At 42.7% G+C, this 19,416-nt stretch overlaps 1 protein-coding gene across 4 annotated transcripts in view; it reads left to right on the top strand.

Moving 5' to 3' along the window:
- LOC132581667 (caspase recruitment domain-containing protein 14-like) overlaps window positions 1-19,416 on the top strand; it is a 35,141-nt gene that overhangs the window by 6,947 nt on the left and 8,778 nt on the right. For 2 of the 4 annotated variants that reach the window (XM_060253034.1, XM_060253037.1), the window contains exons 4-13: window positions 761-1,086; window positions 2,627-2,797; window positions 3,765-3,884; window positions 5,453-5,578; window positions 9,684-9,827; window positions 10,800-10,928; window positions 11,132-11,259; window positions 14,647-14,741; window positions 17,939-17,984; window positions 18,633-18,822. In XM_060253034.1, coding sequence (XP_060109017.1) covers window positions 761-1,086; window positions 2,627-2,797; window positions 3,765-3,884; window positions 5,453-5,578; window positions 9,684-9,827; window positions 10,800-10,928; window positions 11,132-11,259; window positions 14,647-14,741; window positions 17,939-17,984; window positions 18,633-18,822 — 1,475 coding nt within the window. The remainder of the gene's footprint in view (window positions 1-760; window positions 1,087-2,626; window positions 2,798-3,764; window positions 3,885-5,452; window positions 5,579-9,683; window positions 9,828-10,799; window positions 10,929-11,131; window positions 11,260-14,646; window positions 14,742-17,938; window positions 17,985-18,632; window positions 18,823-19,416) is intronic. The other 2 variants (XM_060253035.1, XM_060253036.1) reach the window with 2 other exon arrangements.

Raw genomic sequence — 19,416 nt, 5'->3', positions numbered from 1 at the left:
TAAGAGTTTTGCTCAAAATCTAGAGTGTCGCTGGGTGATGTCATAATGCTGCCTTTGGGGCCAGTTGGGGGTGGGATTTTTCTCCTCTGGGTGGTGATGTGCCCCCTAAAAGTGGGGGTTCCCTTGAACCCAGTGGGGGTCTAGCAACCCTATGACAAAGGTGGGGCTGACCCAAGACAGTATTCTGTCATCTTTGCTACCACCACCCCATCTAGGGTTGCCAGACCCCCCGTGGAAGCAGGTTTACCCTGCTGCCAGGTCCTATCCCCACAGCCACTGATCAACTAGTTGGCAGGTGTACTTATTTGGAGAAAGAAAAAGGCCCAAGCCTCTCTGCTGGTGTTGTACAGAAAGTGATGTCATTGCACTAATGAGGTACAGGCAATGCTCAGGTTTTTGGGCGAAAACTTTATGGTAGAGAAGCCAGTTTTACCATAGAGTTTTTCCCCAGATATCAGAATGTCAACTGGGCATTGCTGGTATGATGACATCACTTCTTGTGCAACACTGGCAACAAGGCCTGGCCCTTCCTCTTCCACTAGATAAGTTCCCCCATCTCCCACTGACAGGAAGGACCTGGCAACCCCACCCCCATCCCCACAACTTCTCTTTCACACATGACATTAAAAATACAAGTAACTGTTGAGTGATGTGCATTACTGATGCCCAAATTCTGTTGCTAGAATAGACTATCTCACATTGTCTAATAGTTGGACCAGCCTTGTATAAAGGCCTAAACATTCTCTTCCCACTTCTCTAGGACTGATTGAGAGTTCCCAGCTCACTGAATGCTTGGGCAAGGCTGTGAGCAGCCTCCAGGAAGAGCTGAGCCAAGAGAAGAGACAAAAGCTGTTTCTGCTACAACACTGCCGCCAGCTGAAGGAGAAGGCTTCTCGACTGGAAGCCCAGACTGAAAGCTTGAGGGGCATTGAGGCTGAGTGTAACCGCATGAAGAGGGAGCTCAGTGCTCACTTCCACGAGGCCCTCAAGCTGAAGGACGAGCTGTATGGCCTGTCCTTACGCTACAGCAGTGCTCTGCAGGAGAAGGACCTGGCTATCACCCGCTGCCAAAGCCTGCAGGAAGAGGTGTGGTGAGGTGTGGTGCTGAGCTGGGTTTGTGGGCACATCTTAGCTCCCTTTGGTGATTAATGTAGGTGGTATGTTTTGTTGGAATCCCCACAGTCTTTTGTTAATACTCTAGAGCTGATTAATGCCAGTGGAATGTTTTGCTATAATCTCGTAATGTTTTTGCCAGTAAGACACAGCTATCTGTTTCTGCCCCATTTCACAAAACTGAGTGCAGTAGAATGTAGGACTTGTTTTGCCATCTGGACTGTCTAGTATCCTGTTTCCAATGACAGGACAGCAATTTATGCAGCAAATTCTGAAGAACTATGCCAGGGTTGGCCAATCTGTAGCTCAGGAGCCGCATGTGGCTCTTTCACACATATTGGGTGGCTCTCAAAACCCCCACCACCCCATCAGCCAGCTTGGAGAAGACATTTCCCTCTTTAAATCACTTCTCCAAGCCAAGCCAGGCAGTTTAGATAATGCATTTAAAGTTGCTTTCTTTCCATCTCTCCTTCCCTCCCCTATCTATTTTCCTTCCTTCCTTCCTTCCTTCCTTCCTTCCTTCCTTCCTTCCTTCCTTCCTTCCTTCCTTCCTTCCTTCCTTCCTTCCTTCCTTCCTTCCAACTTTCAGACATCTGATGTCCATGTCTTGTGGCTCTCAGACATCTGACATTTCTTCTATGTGGCTCTTAAACTAAGCAAGTTTGGCCACGACTGAACTATGCAGTCCATCCATTCAACAGACAATTGAAGGAAAATAACCTTGCCCTAATTTTGGTCCTAATAGATAGTAATTGTTTGGATGTAATATAAAAAGCAAAAAATTACTTATCTCTATTAATGCAAATTATTAAGGAATGTATCAAAATAATGAGGTCCTTAACATCTGCTTGCTGGAAAATGGTATGGTTTGAAATATCAGCTTAGCTAATAGAGCTGTCTTTTGGGTAGGATGAATCATGGCAACAGGTCCAAGTCCTAGGTCCTGCCCTTTGGGAGGCCTCACATTCTCTGAAGAAGCAATCGCTGGGAGGCAGGATCTGTATGAGGACCCCCTCTCAGGTGACTGGTGGTAGCTCAGGGTTGAAAATACTGAAGAAGATGTGCTTTCATTTCTGAGCCACCTCCAGTCTTGTGGGTGATAGAGTCTGTGTAATGGTTTCAGAACAGAAGTTTGGTGAGGCTGGAGGAAGGTGGTAGGGCTTGTCCTGTACCCCCACTCCCAAAACAGATCTGATTGGCTCTGCCTAATAGGCTACAACCTTTGGTCAGTCATTGGTTTCCTTAGGTTGCCAGCTTTCCCCCCCCCACCCCTCAACTTGGATTGTGATTACTTTACACTTGTTGTATTTAACTGGTGCTCTTGTAGAACATTAATATATTTGGAGTATAGTAGCTCACACTTTGTGCACAAAGGATGATTGCATTTAGTGCTCATAGATGTGCTGCCTTCTTAGACACCACATGCTACGTTTGACACTGAGCACCACAATGTGAACCAATGTATCTCAGTTCTTTAGAATGGTCTCTGCCTTCTTTCTGTGTCCCATGACAGCTCTATCTGATGAAGCAGGAATTGCAGCATGCCCGGGTATCATCCTGCTGTGAGAGAGAGCAATCCCAGAGGGTGAATGGAGACATGCAGCCACAGGCAGATGAGCTGTTGATGCTGAAAGAAGAGAATGAGCGTCTCAAGTCACTTGTGGATCTGGAGACTTTCAGTGTGGTAAAAGAGACCTGTAAACTAGGTCCAGGGATACATTTGTGGGACATAAACTTACCATACAGGCTTAATACGGTTTCAGAGTCATTGCTCTCCTCAGGAACCCTGAGAACTGTAGTTCTGTGGGCTATGGATCTTTGACACAAAATTCTACCTGTGCAAACTACCTTTACCTTAGCAAAGTACAAGCCCTGACGTTCTTTGGGTGCAGCCATAGAAGTTACACTGGCATAAAATCTGTAGCATAGCTATGGTCTGCTTGCCCAAGGACATTTTTTGTCGGGAGTGGATTGGCCGTTGAGGACACTGGGAAGAGTCCTGGGGCTGATGGACTGCGGGGGTGGGGGGGAGGGGACCTCTGCCCCAAGTGAAGCAAGACTCACCTGGTGCAAGGCGGCCATGTGTGAATTGGGTGGCCTGCCCTTCATCCCGCACTCCTTTGGGAGTGCAGAATGGGAACCTTTTCTGGGGCTGTGTCTGCCTTCCAATCCATCTCTGCTTTTTACAGTCTTAAATTAGAGACATTTCCACTACTATATTTTTTTAAATGTACATTGCGGTGGCATATATACATTTTATGGACACATGAAGCTGCTTTGTACAGAGTCAGACCACTGGCCTATTAAGGTTAGTATTGTCTACTGTGACTGGCAGCTGCTTTCCAAGGTCTGAGGTCAAAATCTTTCCTATTACCTACTACCTGATCCTTTGAGTTGGAAATGCCAGTAACTGATGTACTGCCAATAAGCCACACCCCTTCCCCAAACTGTGTGCAATTCAGGGTGATTTTGCATAGGTTAGCAACTGTGTATGCTTACACAGTTATGTTTACAGTTTGGCTGCAGTGGCCGTAGCTCAGGGAAGCAAATCTCCATGTATCTAATCTCTGCAGAAGGGTGTTGCTTCAGTCTGTCACTCTTAAGGAAGGATGAGAAGATGTTTCTCTGATAACCCTCTTTAATTTGGCCAGGTACAGAAGGACATTCTAGAACAGACCCTTGATGAAGCTCTGGAAGGCAAGCAGGAGCTGCTGAACCGAATTCACTCACTGAGGGAGCAGGCAGCCCTTGCTGAGAATCAGCGCAAGCAGGTGAGTGCTGTGTTATCCACGGTGTCCTTGACAGAGCTGATTTCCTCATGAAACGTACTGGGTGACCTCACTTTCAGCCTAAGCTACTTTAAAGGTTATTGTGAGGATAAATGGAAGAGGAGAGAGAGAACCATGCATGCCACTTTGAGCTCCTTAGAGATACAGCAGGAAACATGTATCAAGTAAGTTATGTCTTAAGAACTAGGATAATGGATGCTTTGTTATTCTTTGTTCAGCATCAGCAAATAGTTGTAGCACACTGATTAAGAGCCTGACCAATGAACTCGTCTCCAAATCTCATCTCAGCCATGATAGCACATGGCCTTACACAAAAGCTCAGTGGCACCTTAAAGACTAACAGCATTTATTTCGATATGATCTTTCATGAGTCAGAGCTCACTTCTTTGGATAGTAGTAGTAGTACTTTATTCACGGTCATCCGACCAGCTTAATACAAACAAAAACAAAATCATAAAAACAAACCCATCACCTCTTACACAAAATTCCTGACTCCTACTATTACACATATTGTTAAAACTCATAACCAAGATTTACACTCTCAATTTCCCTCCTTTCCAACTGAGCAGCATAACAGAAACGGGCAATCTTAGATGAAACATCAGAATGAGCGTCAGACAGGAGGAAGGCAATTTGCTCATCCTCCTGCCTGCCCTCCTTCTTTGGATATGTGGAAATCAAACTGGGAGTCCTACTTAAGAGGAAGGCTATGACGGTGGTGTGGCAGAAAGTGAATTCCACCATAAATGTTTCAAGTGTAAACTCTGTGTGGGAGAAAGGAAATATAAAAGGAGTGAATCCCATCATAAACCTTCCAAGCTGGGAGCTCTCTGTATGTCTAAAGTAGCAGTTTACAAATAATAGATGATGAAAGGTCAGAGGTAGGGATGTCAGCCTCCAGGTGGAACTTGGGATCACTAGAATTACACACTCATATCCAGACTACAGAGATCTGTTCCCTTGGAGGGTGGACTCTATGGCATTGTACCCTACTGAAGTTCCCATCTGCTCCAGGCTCCATCCCCAAATCTCAAGGAGTTTCCCAACCTGAATTTGGCAACCCTTTCTCCCTCATCCCCTGTGGTGGCCAGGGAAAACCTGGCAAATCTAATCACAGATTCAAACAGATAAGTAAGGCGATACATAAGTGAAAAATTACCTATCCCGGTGCAAGGTTATAGTTCTGACATGAATAGTCCAGAATAGCCCAATCTTATTAGCTCTTGGAAGCTAAGCTGGGTCAACCCTGGCTAGTATTTAGATGGAGACAATGTCAAACCACCTCTGAAAAGTTTCTTGCCTTAAAAACCTTACAGGGACACCATAAGTCAGCTGTGACTTTACAGTGCATACACACACACAACGCATTAAGAACAGCCAAACATACACACATAAGATACATTAAGAACAGCCAATCTAAATTTCTAGAAAGTGAGTCTTTCTAGAAAGTGGGCCTCAGATAAACCATTTGTGCTCTGCACTTTGAGAACCATAGTGGAACGTGTTCTATAAAGGCTAAGTATTGTTGTCTTGCTCCCTTCTCCACTCAGTGCTGGGAAGAAAGGCAACACACTCTGATTGAGTGCCAGAGGATGAAGGTGGACTGTGCGTTTTACAAGGACAAAATCAGTGCCCTCCAGCAACAACTGGATGACCTGCAGAGAGAGAGAGATCAGGTATGAGAGGTTTGACTGGCAAGGATACAGCATTCAGCTCAATGGAATGTTACCCCTAAAGTCCAAAACTGCAACATTTGGTTTCAAAAGAGGGAACTTTACAAAAGTGTGGGGAATAGTAGAAAGAAAACTGAAGGGGAAACACAAGAGAGTCAAATCTTAGAGGATGCTTGGAAACTATTTATAACAACACTTAATGAAGCCCAAATAGAATACATTCCACAGGTGGGGAAAGGCACTGCCAAATCTAAAGGAAGGACTGTGTGATTAATGATGCAAGTAGCTATAAAGAGTGAAAAGGCTTCTTTTAAAAAGTGGAAGGTCTGCCCCAATGAATTGAACAGGAGAGACAAGAGGCTCTGGCAAAAGAAATGTAAGTCAATAATTAGGCACGGAAAAGGATTTTGGGAAGTGGGTTGCTAAAATTATCAAGACAAACAATAAACATTTTTAAAAATATATCCAGAGCAGGAAACCAACCAGAGAAGTGGTAGGGCCTTTGTATGATCATGGTATAAAGGGATTGTCAAAGGAAGATGAGGAGATGGCAGAGAAGCTCAATGACTTTTTTGCTTCTGTGTTCACTGTTGGAAGTGTGGGGCACATACCCATTCCACAGCCCCTATTTTTAGGAGGGAATCTGAACAATTGAACCAAATTGAAGTGACCAGAGATGAAGTTCTAGACCTACTGGAGAAATTAAAAACTGATAAATCTCCAGATCCTGATAGCATACAGTGAAGAGTTCTTAAGGAACTCAGTTGTGAGATAGTTCATCTTCTAACCTGTATATGTAACCTAACACTTAATTCAACCGATGTACCAGAAGACTGGATAATAGCAAATGATACATCTTTTTAAAAAAAGAAATCCAGAGGAGAACCAGGAAATTAAAGGCCAGTCACCCTAACATCTGTCCCAGGCAAATTAGTAGAAACCATAATCAAATTGTTAGGCACATAGAGGGACAAAATCTTCTGAGGGAAAATCAGCATGGCTTCTGGAAAGGGAAGTCCTACCTTACCAACCTTTTGGACTTCTTTGAGAAAGTAAACAAACATATAGATAATGGTGACCTAGCAGACATTATATACCTGGAGTTTAAAAAGACTTTTGACAAAGTAGGTCTTCAAAGACTCCTGAGTAAATTTAGCAGTCATGGGATAAGAGGATGGGTTCTCTTATGGATTAAAAACTGGTTAAATGTCAGGATGCAAAGAGCATAAATAAATGAACAATTCTCACAATGGAGGGAATAAGCAGTGGGTGGGGTCCCACAAGGATTGGTATTGGGGCTGGTACTCTTTAATTTATTCATGAATGATCTGGAGCTAGGGGTGAAGAGTCTAGTGGCCAAGTTTGCAGATGATACAAACTTATTTAGGATGGTGAAAACCAGGGCTGACTATGAAGTACTACAAAAGGAACTCTACAAACTGGGTAAATGGGTGACAATGTGGCAATTTGAAGGTCAATGTTGATAAGTGTGAGGACAAAAAAAATCCCAGCTTCAGGTATAGGCTAATGGAGTGTGAACGTGCGGAGATTGAGAGAGAAAAAGATGCTAGGGTCTTAATGGATAGCTCAAAGAAAGTGTCAGTCCAGTGTGCTGCTGCAATGAAAAAGGCAAACTCTCTGTTAGGGATTATTAGGAAAGCGTTTGAGAATAAAATGCCCCTGCATAGATTTATGGAGCAGCATCATTTGGAATACTATTCTGGTGACCATATCTTAAAAAGGACATTGTAGAGGTGGAATAAGTGAAGAGGAGGGCAACCAAGATGATTAGGGGTTTGGAGCACCTTTCCTATGAGGAAAGGCTGAAGAGACCGGGACTTTTCAGTTCAGAAAAGAGACAACTAAGGAGTGGACATGATATAGGTTTATAAAAATTATGCAAGGGGTGGAGAAGTAACTTTTTCTCTCTCTCCAAAATACTAGAACCTGAGAACATTCAATGAAGCTGATGGGTAGTAGGTTCAGGATGAACAAAAGGAAATACCATTTCACACAGAGAGTGATTAAAATGTGACATTTACTGCAAGAGGATATAGTGATGGCCACAGGAATAAACAGCTTTAAAAGGGGGTTAGATATATTCATGGAGGATAAGTCTATCAATGACTACTAGCCATAGGGAACCTCTACATTCAGAGGCACTAATCCTCTGAATCCCTGAGCCAACAGGCAAACGCAGGGGAAGGCCTTAGCCTCTATCCCCTTCTCTATCCAGAGGAGCTAGTTGGCTACTGTGTGAGGCAGAATGCTGGACTAGATGGACTACTGGTTTGATCCAGTGGGGCTCTTCTTATGTTCTTAAGGAGAGAGGTCTTTTAAACACAACAGATGGGGAAATTGCCAGAACAAGGGAGGAGACGGTCTGCCAAACTAGCAAGATCACTAGATTTCTGTGGTCGCAGGATTTGCAGTTGTTACAGAAATTGTTCATCAAATAATATTGTTATTGCATAGAGTTGGGCACTGGGGCTCAGAAACTGTTGCTGAGAATGAGATTATGGGAGTCATCTGCAATCTAATGGTTAAAAGTATCTGCAAAATGCTGCTCAGAGCAGCCCCGGGCCTCCAGACAAAGGCTTCTTCTCTCCACTCCATTAAGAAAAGCATGCTCAACTAGAACAAGAATACCAGTCCCCTAGAAATGTTTTATGCTTCCCAGGTAGTTGTGTTGTGATTTGTTCTAAGAAGGGGCCATGGCTTGGTGGCAGAGCATCTGCCTTGCATGCAGAAGGCCCCAGGTTCAATCCCTGGCATTTCCCTTTAAAAGGGAAATGTTAATAGCAGATGAGTAAGACCTCTGTTGGGGGATTTCTATCATACCCCCAACAATATAAAACAACAGAATCAGGACCTGCAGTTATCAGAACAAACTGCAGTTATCAGAAGGCTTATACATACTCACTAATAAGTTTTAGGACCTCGTAGATAAACTTTATCTGACTTCAGGTTTCTCAAAGCAAAAACTGTTTATTAGACTCCAAGTTTTTCCTTTACACAGAAGGCTTCAGATATATGGATAGAAAGGCAGAACAGAGATTACATTAGCACAGTTGCTCTTACAGTTCCTTTAGACTTAAGAAGACTCCTTTAGAAGGCTTAAAATATATGGATAGAAAGACAGAACAGAAAACAGTTTACACAGTTAGAGCACACAGCATAAAATACAATAAAGCAGAGAGCATACTGAAAAATCTAAGTCCCAAATCCCGTTCTATCAGAGCTATGCTCTGTGTTCAGAATCTTAGGCCTAGACTGACAAAGAGGTCCCTGCCTCTGATACAGTCTGCAACTTTTGCTCAAAAGTGGAGGGCTTATAAAAGCTCCAGTGACCTCATACCCACAACTACTTGTGTCAGTCAGCAGTAAACAATTTCATGGCCAACTGTCAACTATCAGAGCTAACTTCAAAACAATCCTATCTGACATTGTCCCCAGTTCACATCAACCCTTTACCCAGTTTCTGGATCTTTGCAAATGGCTGCTTCCTGCAATATCAAATATGGTCTTCCTGTCTTGGGGAGGCAATTTATGTGAGAGCAATAGATGCGTAAGAGGCTGAATAACTCAGAACTCTAGTGGCCAAATTCCATAACTGCGGCTAAAGTGATTGCGAGGGCCAACTCAAAGAGAAATATAGAAGCTTCTACGGTGCTTGATGGGCTTAGTGCTCATTTCATAAGAGCATAGCTACTTTCAGAAAGAGTTCTTGTAGCCAATTTCATAAAGAGTATATTTAAGAGTATGTTTAAGACCATAAAGAATATGGTTAGGATCATAAAGAGGGCCAACCCAAAATAAATTCCACCACAACCTCTGCATAACATGAAACCTTAGAGAGACAGTACTGTTGATAGATCTTGTGACTCTGCATGAGGTAGCTTCACATGTTAATTTTTCCTGATTTACAGTACACAGATTTTGGATGATGCTATAGTAGTGCAGTATCCTGCTGTCCTTAGAAAGGATTTTCTGGTTAGTTGTTTGCTTTATCTGTGAATTTTATACTGCAATTATTTATTTATTTAGCTGCTAGTTTACTTTCCATCGGTCATATTTTTTAGAATATTTTTCTGTTCTCTTCCCCCAGGCTTATAGTGCAAGGGACGCTGCCCAGGCAGAAATTTCCCAAAGTCTGTCTGAAAAAGACTCACTCCGTCGCAAAGTCTTTGAGCTCACTGAACAGATCTTGGAATTCAGGAAGCAGGTGGGCCTGAGTGGCTCAGCACTGATGGTGAGGTGTGGGAAGGAGAGAGGGTCATAGAGATAGCAATGCAGAGCCAGAGATAGTTGATGTGTTCTCTTGTGACATGAAACAACATGGTGCCTCATAGTACTAAAGTCATAGAAAAGTTCTTACCTTTTCTGGCACATCTTGTCAGTATTCCTGACAGGATCGTGATTGAATTTGTCCTTGTCTGAGAACTTCCCCCCTTTGGATTCATAAGGAGATATATGTGTCTTTGTAATCCTAAAAAGCTATTATTTTGAGCATCAACTTCCCACCTGTAGTGGAGCGCATCCCTTGTGTTTCTGTATGAGCCAACATTCTAGACAGGCAAATACCAGCATAAGTCCCATGCAACAGGTAGCCTCCTCCTATTCCTGATGTCTGTCTGCATCAAGAGTAATTGAGTGATCCAGCTACACTCATTTATTCTAAGTGATCCAACCACACTCAGAGCTGAGAAGCACCAAAATTACCTGCTTTCAGTAGAGGTCAGTTGGAAGAAGACAAGATCACAGCAACAAAGGATGCAAGGTAGCTTCCCTGTGAGTGAACTCCCAAGAGCCATCCATAATTTAGTTTTCTCCACACCTAACATTTCAGAAATTACTGCTCTAGGGGAGTAGAGTTGCCAACTTTCAGATGGAATCTGGAGATCTCCCGCTGCTATGATTTCTAGATGACCAAGATCAGTTTTCCTTGAGAAATACAGCAGCTTTGGAGGGTGGACTCTATACCATCATATCCTGCTGATGTCCCTCCCTTCCCCACACCCTGCCCACCCCAGGCTCCACCTCCAAAATCTCTAGTTATTTCCCAACCCAGAGCAACCAACTCTAGAGAGGAATGACTTTCTTTATTGCCCTGAGCTATGGAGTTGCTCCCTTTCAGTCCCACCCCAATCACTGACCTTGTGTTGTTTGATGTCTTGTGAGAAAAGTCTGTCTTCTAAGTGCACTCTGTGTTTTTCCTTAACAGGTCCAGGGGAATGAGTCTTCCTGCTTAGAGTCCATGGAGCTTTGTCCAAAGAGGAAGCAGCGGCTAGTGCGTATGCATGCAGTCTGCCTCCGGGATGACAGCCAGGACAGCCTCTTGAGCATGTCTGAGGTGTATAGCCCCTTCCCTCCTTTAGACTTTTCCCCCAACTATTGCAGGATGCTGTCTGCATGGTATATGACCCAGTGAGAACTTAGAGCCCTCTCCTACAATGCTCCGCTGTCTGGCATGCTGAACCTAGTAGCAATGAAAAAATCTTGTTGGAATGTTCTTATGGCCTGCTTCTTTCTTTCCTTCTTTCTTTTTTTTTGCAGCATTGGTCAGATTTAAGCAGCCGGTCAAGTCAAGAATTAGCTGAGAGCTTCCGGTCCTGTAGCCCGGTCCCACCTTGCAAGCATTCCCTACAGAGGAGAGCCATGCAAGAGAGTTCCTTTTCCAGAAGGTGAATATGCCACCTAGGCCCAAGTACAAGCTACAAAATGTGTGCTACTGCATTCAAAGAATTCAGCAATTTTCTACATAAATGAAATATATTCACAGCAGGCATTTCTAGAGATATTGACTTTGTTTTGTTAACTTATTCCAGGTGTTTTGCAAAATTCAAATAGGAGGTTGAAATATGGACATATATGTATTTATTTAGAGCATTCATTCATTCATTTGAAAAGTCCATACTTTTAGATAGTATTAAAATGTTAAAAATTCACAAGAGGCCCAAATTTTAAAAGAAAGGAAAAGGAGACATACATTTTTAAAAGTAGATCCAAGTGGGCAGCTGTGTTGGTCTGAAGCAATAGAACAAAGCAGTGGACAAGTGGCACTTTTAAGACCAACTAAGTTTTATTCAGAATGTAAGCTTTCGTATGCTCTAAGCAGGTGGTCTGTAGCAGAAAAGCAAGATTGGAGTCCAGTAGCAAGCTGAGAGACCAGAAAGATGTCAAGGGTATAAGCTTTCAAGAGTCAGAGCTGACAAAGGGAGCTTTAACTCTCAAAAGCAAATACCCTGGAAATTGTTTTGGTCTTTTAATTTTTAAAAGTAACATTGATTTAAATCTATAAAGACTCTAAGTTAGTAATTGAGTTTACTTCCAGGATATTCCAAGACAGAAGAATTGGTGTTAGCTCAGATTTTTAAAGCTGCTGACATGTATTTGGCTACAGTGAGAGTAATAGTTTTCATTCCCAGTCAGGAGTCTGAATATAGTAATCATCCAAATAGCTGGCAAATGTTGCCGGGAAAAGGGACATCACAAAAGCTTTTAAATTGCCATAGAGTCTGCATGAAAGGAAAAACGTAGTGGGGTTTGGGGCAGGCAGACCCACATGGGCACATCCTTTGTCTGTGTGGTTTAATTAGACCACTTGTGTCCCATTGGGGTGGAATTCTAGCAGGAGCTCGTTTGCATATTAGGCCACACACCCCTGATGAAGCCAGTCCTCCAAGGGCTTACAAAAAAGAGCCTTGTGAGCTCTTGGAGGATTGGCTACATCAGGGGTGTGTGGCCTAATATGCAAAGGAGCTCCTACTAGAATTCCACCCCTGTGTCCCATCCTTCCTTCAAGGAACTCAGGACAGTGTACATGGTTCTCTCCTTTGCCATTTTGTCCTGTAAGTTATTTTAGGCTGAGAGAGTTACCCGCAAGAGTATACAGATAACCTTCCCCTTAGGGTTGCCAAGTCCAATTCAAGAAATATCTGGGGACTTTGGGGGTGGGGCCAGGAGACTTTGGGGTGGAGCCAGGAAACATTGGGAGTGGAGCCAGGAGCAAGGGTGTGACATCATTGAACTCAACAGGGAGTTCTGGCCATCACATTTAAAGGGACCGCACATATTTTAAACACCTTCCTTCCATAGGAAACAATGAAGGATAGGGACACCTTCTTTTGGGGCTCATAGAATTGGACCCCCTAGTCCAATCCTTTTGAAACTTTGGAGGTATTTTGGGGAAAGGCATTGGATGCTATACTGAAAAGTTGGTGCCTCTACCTCAAAAAGCAGCCCCCCCCCGAGCCCCAATGCCCACAAATCAATTCTCCATTATTTCCTATGGGAATTGATCTCCATAGGGAATAATGGAGTTCCCAGCAGACATTTCCCTCCCCTACTCCCGCTCCCTGATGACCCTGAAGCAGGGGGAGGGCCTCCAAACCAGGGGATCCCCTGCCCCTACCTGGGGATTTAAAGCAGAAAAAAGTCACATGGACAGAAGGTTTACAAAAAAGTACAGACTCCGTGTAAAAGATACCTCTTCTCCAGTGTATGATGTTCACAAATGTCCAATAAAGATACTCTCTTAAATAATTATAAAAAATTCATTTGCTGTACTCATATAAAAAATTCATATTTCATTCATAATAATTCCGGATTAGCTCTCTGTATGCACAGATAACTCAATTTAATTTCCCAAGTACCATCAATTTACAGGCATAACCAGTCTGAACTTCCTGTTTCGCATTACTGCTTTATCCAAGCTAGAATTTCATACCACTATATTGCTTCACTCTTCACACTCAATAATCCTTGTTATTACTCCTTGTTGAATATTTATTGAAGAGAGTATCTTTATTGGACATTTGTAAACATCATACATTGGAAAAGAGGTATCTTTTACCACGAGTCTGTACTTTTTTGTAAACCCACCTGGGGATTGGCAACCGTGCTTCCCCTGTACTACTGAGTATTAAATAAAGACCTCTTCTGAATTTCTTGTATACCCTGATTATATTTTTTGTATATTTTCTTTTCATTAGGGCCAGAAACTTTCATACATGAGTTTGCATATATGCTACTAGATTCTGTGCAACAGTTTCTATTATGAATACTTCTAACTACACTGAATATAAATGAATCTGTTCACCTTCTGCAGGGGGGAGGGACTTGATTACTCCTTTTAATAATTAACATAGTGATTTTTTAAGTCTGCAAAATAACATCATTTTTCTCATAACAGCCCTGGCAGATGGCTATTACCCCAATTACATAAGGGTGTTCAAACAGTGTGGGGTGGGTTAGATTTCCCAGAGCCTTGTCCCACTCTTTCTCCAGTGGACCATACATCCCTCTGGAGTCTTCTGCTCAGCAAAGGGACAGACAATGTATCCTAGCAGTAGGTAGATCCTTTCTTGATTCCACAGCTCCTTAGCTTCAGTTCTTGCAAGAGTTCAAAAGCTGGGGAAAAGAAAGGGAAAGCAATGTATGGAATGGGAAAAGACTTGGCTTATTAGCCCTATTCACAACTTATTTGGAATCAGAGTTACTGGATTAATTTGCAAGGCTAGAGGCTATTATATTTAACATAGCCCCAACTGACAGGACCTTTATGGTTTTCTGGAACCAAATTACTGAATGTGTGCTTCTTTATGGACACTTGTACTGATTCTATTCTGATAATATTTTATTTGCTTGAAATTGTAATATCAGTTGTGCTTAATGTAGATTAATATTTAGAAGATTTACTCATATACACAAATAATACATATACATTTTAATATAATTGAACTGTTTATTTAGCTTCATTTCATTTGTTTCAGTAATGTCTCAGTGCCGTCTCATCTTTTTCCAGAGTTAACAAGCTGACCAGGTCTTGGGCACCAAGGGCTCTTTCTGAAATAGGTGTGAATTTAGCGTTGGCCTTAGATATTTTCACACCAGATGTAAAAGACTGAACAGGAGCTCAGTTTCTGAGTAACATATGATAGAGAACGGAGGAAGGGAAATGATGCCCCCAAGGTATCTACTGTCTGAGGAAGCTACTGCAATTCACTCCATAGTGAATTGATTTGTTTCTCTCAGTTTTATGCACTTATATTCCCCCCTCATTCTCTCAGCAGTTCACAGGAGTTTTTGGAGGAGGATTTTGCTCTTCTGTCTGAGGAGAAAGGGGAGGATCCCACTTCTGAATATGAGATGGTGGGAAAAGATGGTAAGTTCCACCCCTCCTACAGACTGCAACCCTTTGTTCCTTAGTGACACTGTGAAAAAGGAAGGGATAATCTTTTCTAAAAGAGAAATCAGGACAGACTTAAAACACTTTGACCCCAAATTGTGGGTTTGTTTCCAAAAGGGCCCAGAGTGTCAGAATTTTCACTAGAAAAGTCTATTAATATGACATCTACAAATAATTATTTTAAAAAATCAAGACTTAACAGACTTTTAAATGTTGGAAGTGAGGGAGAAAGTGCAAGTTGCAGAGTTGCTGGCTGTGTTACCTTGGTGGATCTCTTAAGGCATAATTGTAGTCAATGCCACAAACAGGCAGTTAGCAGTAAACAATTTGAGCCTTGTAATGAGCCCACCCTATATTATATTTACCTTGTCTGGTTTTAGAGAATATTGATTTTGTGCAATTTTGGAATACTGATAAAGCTATAGTTTCAAATAGGGTTGCCAAGTCCAATTTAAGAAATATCTGGGGACTCTGGGGGTGGAGCCAGGAGACTTTGGGGGAGGAGCCAGGAGACATTGGGGTGGAGCCAAGATCAAGGCTGTGACAAGCATAGTTGAACTCCAAAGGGAGTTCTGGCCATCACATTTAAAGGGACGGCACACCTTTTCAATGCCTTCCTTCCATAGGAAATAATGAAGGATAGGGGCACCTTCTTTTGGGGTTCATAGAATTGGACCCCCTGGTCCAATCGTTTTGAAACTTGGGGGATATTTTGGGGAGAGGCACTAGATGCTGTACTGAAAATTTGGTGCCTCTACCTCAAAAAACAGCCCCCCCCTCAAGCCCCAGATACCCGCGGATCAATTCTCCATTATTTTCTATGGGAAAAAATCTCTATAGGGACATATCCCTCCCCTCCCCCCGCTTTCTGATGACCCTGAAGCGGGGGGAGGGCCTCCAAACCGGGGGATCCCCTGCCCCCACCTGGGGATTGGCAACCCTAGTTTCAAAACACAATGTTTGGGCTTTCAAAAATGTAATACTAAAAAAAGAAAAAAGGCCCAAGCATTGTCTTTTTCACATAAAAAGAAAAACAAATGATTACAACCCAGAAAATGAAGAGATTCTGTGATTGTGTTAATATCTTGCTGGCCTGGACAACATTTCATTTAGTTCAGCATTTTGGTTCCCAGAGGAATTAGCCATGCTCACAAGCAAGATGTGAAGAAGCTGGTGTTATATCTATTATTTATATCCAGGATCTAGTCCCAAAGTCTCACAATAAAAGTAAAAAGTAAACAGAAACCTACAAGGATAAAAATAGTTCTCATTGTTCAGCCGTTATTGAAACATTACTTAAATAAAGCACTGAAATATCTCTCAGGAGGAACAGATATTCACTGTGTTTTTTTATTAAAAGCGGGGGGGGAGGGAAGTGCCAGTACTCATATTAAAGTCTCACCAATTTTTCCCTCAGGACATGGGAGAGCCCCAAGAATTAGTACTGGTACCAGTGAGTACCATTACAACCCCCCCCGTATTAATCTATTTGTCCACAAGGGGTTGCAGTGCTCCAGAGACATCCATGGAGTTGAACCCAAGATCCATTCCACAAATTGTGGTTGGTATTTTCCTCCAGCATAAGAAGGCTTCTGCTGATGCAAGAAGCATAAGTGATTTCACTCAGAAAAATAAAAGTGAAAGGAACTTGAGATGGATCAGGCCCAAGAATGGTTATAAAAACTGAATATTAAAGAATTAGAGAACAGCCTGGAAGCTTTCTTTCTTACTTTCCCCCTCAAAATTCCATCTGGACAAGTTGGTGTTCTCTACATGTTTTCTCTCAGGCTACATGTGTGGTTCAGGAGCCCCAAGGCTCATAGTGGTAAGCTACAGTGTCCAAGCTCTGCTCACAACCTGAGTTTGATCTTGGTGGAAGCTGGGTTCAGGTAGCTGGCTCAAGGTTGACTCTCAGCCTTCCATCCTTCTGAGGTCAGTAAACTGAGTACCCAGCTTTTGCTGAGGGTAAAGTGTAGACGACTGAGAAAAGCAATGGCAAACCACCCCGTAAAAAGGCTGCCAAGAAAACGTGATGCTACATTACCCCATGGGTCGCTAATGACTCAACCCCGCCCCCCATTTTTAAAGGATTGGGACAGGGGTAGCCAAACTTGCTTAATGTAAGAGCCACATAGAATAAATGTCACATGTTTGTGAGCTGAAAGACATGAATGTCGGATATTTGAGAGAAGGAAGGAAAGAAGGAAGAAAGGAAATAGATGGCGGAGGGAGGAGGGAAAGAGAGGTAGAAAGAAAGCAACTTTAAATGCATTCTCTAAACTGCTAGCTGACAAGGCAGAGGGGGCTTTGAGAGTCACACAGTGTGTGTGAAAGAGCCACATGTGGCTCCCAAGGCACAGTCTGGCCACTCCTTAAGAAAGCTTCCTCCAACTTAAGAGTTCCTGAGGCCAGAAGTCTTCAGATTTTGCTAAATAGGACGCAGGCCAGTGACTGCAGGGGTATTACTTCTTTTCTTCCTTCTTTTATTGCTCACACAGCTGTTGTTTGTTCGAAAAGAAGCATATGGAAGCTGGTAGAAGTTTCCCATCCATTTTGTTTTCCTTAGAGAAAGGCATTTGATTTTTCAAGTCTGTTGTTTACATTATATGCATAATTGTTCTGTGGTAATCAATGTTTTTGTGTTCCTTACAACCACATTAAATGGCAGTGTATGACCCAAAGTCACAGGATTAAAACATGAGTTCAGCAGAGCAAGATCTCAAAACAGACTATGAGACCAGTGGAAACTGTACATGCTACTAAGTCACGTGCAGTTTTTCCTTGAGGTTTTAAAACAACTGTAAAAAACAAAAGCTGCAGTCTGAACTGGGCCGCAGTCTGAACTGGGAAGCCAGCACAGAGGAAGTGAGGGCATTCTAATCCCTTTCCCTCTGATTTTGCTGCTGAAGGTTGCCCAGTCCCTGTAATCACCCTCCCCATGAGAGAAAAAACAAGTGTTGCTGGATCCATCAAGGCACAGGAGATACATTGAGCAGACTCGTAGAGTATCAGCCCAGGCCAGCACTAAATGCCTCCTGTGTCTTGCTGCAGAGATTATTGGCCCTCTTTGATCAGTGGGTATGTCATCTGCCCATTATCTTCATGTTTGGGGTAGAGATAAACAGTAAGTGAACCCATTCCTCCCATTTAATAAAATGTTCCTTTGTTAACAGGTGACGCTTCCCAGTGGCTCCACATGGAACCCTGCATTTCAGAGAGGTAAATATTAAGGACCAAGCCACTGGCAGCTTTCATCAGAAATATCCATAGGTTCATGTCCTGAGTCAGTGGTGTGGATTTTGATGTGGTTTGCCTCAATAGGATCAGAGCTGCAACATCTACCACAGGGACAAAACTCAAAGACCAAAGATGGATAAGCTGAAATCACAAACTGTTTCTATCTGCAACAAGATGCAAGTGGGTGTCAAAAGCAGACTGAGATGATTAGTGAAGCTGTCTGAAGCCAAACGGCAGGGAGAAGCATGGTCCCATGCAGACACAGGCAAGGCAGGAAGTGAGGTGGTCATTTTGGTACTGGTATGCTGAGACAGTTCAGCATTGCAGTTAATTGCCTTGCCACCACAGCATTTGAACACAGCTTTTAATGACTTAGGACTATATGTCACATATAGGCTGTTTTACGGATCATCTGACCTTTATCTATTCATAGCCAGTACAGAATACTGAGGTCTTTTCTCCATAATGCAGTTTCTGATGATTAAAATTTCCAATCCATAATATCCTACCTTGAGCTACGCAGTTTTTGATTTTTTTCATAATGGGTCACATAATGAATGGTCAAGATGCACATCTAGAAGGAGCCAGAGCAGAAGACACACCACCAGACTCTTTTTGCTGTCTCACCAGTGTACCCATGCGCCGGCGGCTTGCACAGCGCTTCCCGAGCCGCATCACCACCATTGCTTTCCAGGCCAATGATCTTCTGGAACAGATCAGTGTCATTGGTGGTAACCAGACAGGTATCTTCATTCACCAAGTCACACCGGGTTCTGCTGCTGATGAGATGTCCTTATCACCAGGCCAACAAATTGTGCTGGTAAGATGCTGAGCTCTTTGCATATATAGAATTGAATGAAAGTTTAATACGGTCAAAGACCAATCAATTAAATACAAATAACTGAATAAGATACAGTCAGGCAATAGTAAAATGGGAATAAAACATACACAGTATAAAATATAATTAGGCAATACTATAATGAGAATAAAACATAGACAGTATAAAATATAATTTCCTCCCCAAAACACTGATTAAATTCCAGAACCAAGGCATTCAATTGGGTATTCCCCTTAAGAATTGCTTCCGGAGACTTATGGCTCGCGAAGCAAACTTTGCCACACATAAAGTGGTTCCTTTGTTCCTATCAGCCAATAATCTGTCTAGCTGAAATCTAATATTTCTTCCAGGGACACTGGCACAGATCGGGAGTATATACTCGGCCCTAATATGCTGATATAATTTACATTGGAATAGTACATGCTCCCTATCTTCCGGTTTATTGTCCCCACAAATACACAGTCTCTCCTCGTATAATTGTCCTGTGTATCTGCCTTCAATAATAGCTGACGGTAACATATCAAATCTGAGAAGAGTAAATGCTCTCCTATACTCTGCTTTGTCAAGATTTTGCAA

The sequence above is a fragment of the Heteronotia binoei genome, chromosome 13 (assembly GCF_032191835.1).
Source record: "Heteronotia binoei isolate CCM8104 ecotype False Entrance Well chromosome 13, APGP_CSIRO_Hbin_v1, whole genome shotgun sequence".
Taxonomy (NCBI): Eukaryota; Metazoa; Chordata; class Lepidosauria; order Squamata; family Gekkonidae; genus Heteronotia; species Heteronotia binoei.
This window is presented reverse-complemented; position numbering and strand designations above follow the sequence as displayed.